General features: G+C 39.3%; 1 protein-coding gene across 1 annotated transcript; it reads right to left on the bottom strand.

Moving 5' to 3' along the window:
* Positions 1-256: 256 nt before the first annotated feature.
* Positions 257-5,288, bottom strand: fam98b (family with sequence similarity 98 member B). The gene is made up of 8 exons (XM_084743242.1): positions 5,115-5,288; positions 4,754-4,902; positions 4,045-4,173; positions 3,771-3,946; positions 3,051-3,131; positions 2,838-2,954; positions 2,426-2,593; positions 257-2,327 (listed from the first exon to the last, which is right to left on the bottom strand). Exons 1-8 carry the CDS (start codon positions 5,150-5,152, stop codon positions 1,962-1,964), a joined length of 1,224 nt encoding a protein of 407 aa, XP_084599368.1. The 5' UTR covers positions 5,153-5,288; the 3' UTR covers positions 257-1,961.
* Between the last annotated feature and the right edge of the window lie 362 nt (positions 5,289-5,650).

Below are 5,650 nucleotides of genomic sequence, written 5' to 3' on the forward strand. Positions count from 1 at the left end.
TGCAATATTTGTTTGTGATTTTTTTTTTCAGTATATCATTTAGCTCCTTCCAAAATTTCAATAGTAATTTTTTTGTTTTCTGAGATGTTCCTGGAGATGCTTTTCTACTATCCACTATCAGTTCTACCAGTTGTGGCTTGTATCTAAAAGGGTCTGCAGTTACCATCTAAACACAATCAAAGTTGTGAGCAGCTCCTCCATTTCTACTGTGCATTGCATTGTGGTCCATCAACACCACACTCAAAAATCAAGGGAATTTTAATATATTTAATATATTTTAATATTTATACCCATACTGACTGTTTCAAGAAGACTCACAGTACCAGTCAAAAGTTTGGACACACGTTATAAGAAATGGTTCAGATTAAAACAACAGTGTGCAAATCTGTCATCAAAGCAACAGGTGACTAGTTTGGACAACCTTAGGTATCACAGCACAAAAAACCTTTGCACACTTGTACACTGACAGGTGTGTACGAGACGACCATTGATAGATAATAAAAAGCAAGAAAGACTCCCGCACACTGTCTTCGACACTAACAGTTAGGGCTGCAGCTATTGATTCTTTTAGTAATTGAATAATCTGCTCTGAGAAGGTCTGACAGTTTCTGACAGAGAAACACAGACTCTTTAGTCTGTTTAATGTAAAGGCCTCCTTATACAGTTGTTTACTCTTATAAGTGCACCTGGTTGGTGTTGATGTCGTTCACCATCACCATCAGTTTTGATTATTTAATGAACTCCATCATTAACAACAACAAGTCTCCTCCACACGGAGCTTCTCTGCTGCTGTGAAAACTGAATCGCGGGTGAATTTATATGTGGGGAAAAAGCCAAAACGTGAGCTGGGTTTTGAGGTGATTTTATAAAACATCCCGCTGATGACGAAAGTCAACAGATCAGACACAAACAGGGTGGTCGTCGGAGTTTATCAATACGCTGGTCTTTAATAATTCAGCCCTCTAATACAGAATTTCAGTACCCACCCCTACATGTGACACACGGTGCGCTGTATAGTTGTTCGGATTTAAACAAGGCCTTGAGGCATTTTAGTAATCGAATTACTCAAGGAATCGTTTCAGCCCTACTAACAATGAAAAAATTTAATGGCAACACGGTTAATAAAACTTTGATTGCAAGTGCAGAAGACAGTGTGTGACAGTCTTTTTTGCTTTTTAAGAATCTTAAGTAAAACAATTTTCCTTGTTTTCCCATTTTTGCTTAATACACAATTCCACATAATTACATATTTCATAGTTTGATGTCTCTAATCTAAAATATAGAAAAATAATAAAAAATAAAGAAGAACCATTGAATGACAAGATGTGTCCAAACTTTTGACTGGTACTGTTAATTGGCACTATTTTGATAATCGATTAGTCATTTCAGTCTTTTTCTAAGAAAAACTAGTAATTCTCGATTCCAGCTTCTTAACAGTAATTATTTTCTGTTTCCTTCACTCCTTTGTGACAGTAAACTGAGTATCTTTGGGTTGTGGACAAAACAAGACATTTGAGGACATCGTCTTGGGCTTTGGGAAACACTCATCGACATTTTTCACCATTTTCTGACTGAACAACTAATCGATTAATCGAATATTCAAGAGACTAATCAACAATGAAAATAATCCTTATTTGCAGTAGTGCAGAATGTAGTATGGATTTGGGACACAGTTTCAGTATTATTGCCTGATGCACATGTTAAATTATTTGTTTTTATACAAAAAAAGTAGCTACTTTTAATGATGGTACAGTAATACTGGTGTTTTGACTTAAAAACACTGATAAAAATATCAAAAACGCAAAACGAAACACTACTAAAAGTAAAAATAAAAGCATCATAAATCATCTTAATGAGGAAGACGTTTTCTTCCTCCACAGACACACAAAACTGAGTTCATGTGAAACACTACATGTGGATCGCTTAAAAAAAACGCCAACAAAAGAGAAAATCAGTAAAAATTAATACTGGTACCGTCCTCTCTTTCCTCCATGTCCACCGTGCCCACCATGTCCTCCATAGCCTCCATGTCCACCATGTCCTCCCTGGTTCCATCCACCTCCTCTCCATCCTCCGCCGCCGCCACCGCCTCCTCCTCCCCAGCCTCCACCACCTCCTCCTCCTCCTCCTCCCCAACCTCCACCACCGCCGCCGCCTCCTCCTCGTCCTCCTCCCCAGCCACCTCCTCCTCTTCCACCACCGCCGCCGCCACGTCCTCCCCAGCCTCCTCCGCCATCTTGTCTTTTCTGCCAGGGTGGCATCTCAGGAGGTGGAGGATCTATCTCCGAGGGACGTCCTCCTCTGTCCGGGACTCTGCCCATCAGGATCTGTGGATAAAAGAGAAAACAAGAGACATGTTTGTGTCCAAAGAAGAAAACATTAAACTGAAGGTTTTTACCGTGAAAGAGGGACAGTTCTTCTGTACCTTGTTGACAGCACAAGCCGTCTTCTCCCTGCTGGAGCCGCTACTCGTCTTCACCACGTTGCAGATGTCTTCTCTGGCAGCCAGCAGCTCTGCCATGTCCACAGTGGACTGAGGCTTCAGAGTGTGTCTCTTGGGCTGGTAGGCCCTCGCCATGCTGTCCACCTTTACCTAACCAACCACAGAGATAAAATAAAATCAGCTTCTGATGAAAACAGGGTTCAAAAGCTGTTAGCATCAATAACATCAGTACCAATAATCAATTTATATTTTAACTGACATGGTGCCGTTCAGTGTTGAGAGTCTGATCTGTCACATAATCAACATCTCTCCCATAATCTCCATCAGTTTAGATTCCCCTGTAATGGCACGAGAAGGCAAACAAACAGTTTGTTGAGTAGTTATATGAACGTGCCTTGGCTCTGTCTGACCACCCGAAAGACTGAACTGTGACGTCCAGACGTTTGATCAGCATCCTGCGCCGACACTCGTACTCTGAAGACAGAACCGTGTTTATGTTGTGCAACTGCTCCTGCAGAGATAAAATAAAAAAAGCAGAAATTAAATTCAAAGCAACTAACAGACAAACACAACTTATAATGACTTGGTTTATTTCAGAGCTACTTACCCACTGTTCACCGGACAGAGATTTCTTTAACACTGGGTTTCCAACTGAGCCATTTGGAAGATCTTTAATTATTTTACCAGCCTACAAAAACACACAGGGTTTAATGAATCAGCACACATCAAAAGGAGGAAAAATATAGATACAGTAAACAAAATAAAAGTTAGATTTTCATTTTACATCATTCATAAACATTTTATTACAGCTCTCAAAATCAGGGCTAAGAGCACCAAACAATGAAGCTGTTACATCTAAAATAGTGCAAGACAACACATGAAGAGGTGCAATACAGTGTGTCTCTGTAAGTCAAGCCTATTGATTTAGTCCTCATCAGCCTAAAATGTTGATTGAGAAAGAGAAAACGCCAAACAAATATGGACTGATGCAGAGCATTTTGTTAGATAAAAACATATTGTGAATTTTGGAAATGATTGCATCTATATTTTTTCAGTAAATTAGCTTTTGGACATGGACAGCTGTCCAGAGTAGAAAATGACTGGAGTTGGAAACAATCAGAGTATAATAGTGATAATATTAGTGTAGCTTAATCTTTATCTGCAGCTGTGCAGAAATATCAGGTTTTAAGAGAATGACTAGACATGCAAAAAAGCTGTGCAGCATTTGAATGTTGACTTAGAATTCAAATGTCAACAACAAAGATTTTTTTTTTTACTTTTGACGGCCCTGATATGACTGTAGTAAAACGGTGTTAAACAGTTTCACCTTGTCTTGGATTTGAGATAAAACTCCTGCTGCGTCCTGTCCTCTGGGATCTGGTAGCTTCAGAGTTTCACAGATTGCCAGGAGATCCTGACACACGGGACTCTCTTCAGTTTGTTTATCAGACACTTGTCTGCTCCTCACGATCTGAGCCGCCTGGAGCTCAGAGCTCAGAAACACTTGAGAAGAGACACAAAAAAAAATCAGATCCTTAATTTATTTAGTGACCACAAAGACAGCTTGAAGCATAATGATTAAAGTACAAATGATTACATACAGACAAATTTGAGATGATCTTTTGTTTTTAACATGCCGCCCTTGAGAATCCCCGAAACGACTTCTTCGTAAGGACAGTGCAGCTCCTTCAGTAGACCACTCATCTCCACCTGAAGGCTGTCCATGTCGTCTGGAGGGAGGACAGACAGAAAACAGTGTTGAATGTGAGAGAAAACATTTATTTAATATTGGCCTATCACAGATATATCAGTCTATATGGGCTTTATAGGAAGCATTCTGTATGTATATATATGAAGATTATTTTCTTAATTTAGGTTTAACATATGCATCTATTTGTGTTTATGTATATTTATTCATAATTATTCAAAATGCAGATTAATTTACTGTTTCAGTGCCCATGATATAATTTTGTACAATAATGTTTCTGTTAAACAGTAAAATATCTCATCTCTAATACATATCTTTGCACAAGGATCAGCCACTTCTGAGGGGTTATTACAAAAATGTGTATTCATGTGTATGTTTTATATTCCCCATCGTATAAAAATATCAGCTGATCTTTTTTTTTTTTAAATTACTAATATCGGTACAGGCGTAAGCCCAGAAATCCTCTATCAGTCAGGCCCTTATTTCTGTTTGGCTGAAAATTCAATAAACAAATTTAAGAAAAACCAAGATGTTAAAGTGAAATTTAACTGAAAGATAAGGCAGCTTTGAGACAGACAGCATGAGAATCAGGTGTGTCTCACCTGGACCTGAGGTGATGCTCTCTTCCAGGTCACACAGCGGCTGTAACCTGGACACCAGCCACCTGCACAGCTCTACGTACTGCGGGGAGGACAGGCCTCCCTCTGCGGCGGAGAGCAGCGCCTTCTCCTCCAGCAGAGGGCCCTCATAGCTGAGGAGCACCGGTGAAATGTCGGGAGAAAGGAGAGTCAAATTACCGTAAAAAACGCCAAGATATTAGATGGAGGTTTTGTTTCAAACAGCTACTTTGAAACTAACAATTGCGGCCCCTCTATCGTTTGTAAACACAGAGACTTAAACATAACGGCGACTGTGATGTGAAGCTAAAAAATAGCGCAGAATGCTAACAATGAATTAGCTTACCCGAGCTGCTCTAACGAGTCCAAAATGTCGCACTCCATGACGCTGAATCCGCGATCTCTTTACACGAACATTTACATTAAAACATGACGATAATATGGTACAATATCGTCAATATTCACAGTTTCTGCACCCATTCATTTCTGGGGTGCTATCATGCCTCCTGACTGTTCCGGTTACGAACGTGAGCCGGAATGAAACAAGCGACGGTCAATCTATGGTTCCGCCCCAGAACGAGGCAGGCTGGAGAAAGTATTCAGATTATTTACTTAAGTCAAATTAAAGTATTATACCACACTGTAAAAAAAAAAAATCTATTCGACATAAAGGTACTGCATTGAAAGTGTTTCTTAATTGTACTGATGATGTAAGTATAATCAGGAAAATGTACTTGAAGTATTAAAAGTAAAGTGAAGGTGAAATGCAGTGAATGCAGAAAAATGTCCCCTGTGTTATACTCCTATATATTATGCCATTAGATTATTATTATTATTATTCATGTATTAATGGTTAGGCAGCATTTTACTATTGTAGTTGAC

Source organism: Lutjanus erythropterus, chromosome 18 (assembly GCF_056507025.1).
Source record: "Lutjanus erythropterus isolate fLutEry1 chromosome 18, fLutEry1.hap2, whole genome shotgun sequence".
Taxonomy (NCBI): Eukaryota; Metazoa; Chordata; class Actinopteri; order Lutjaniformes; family Lutjanidae; genus Lutjanus; species Lutjanus erythropterus.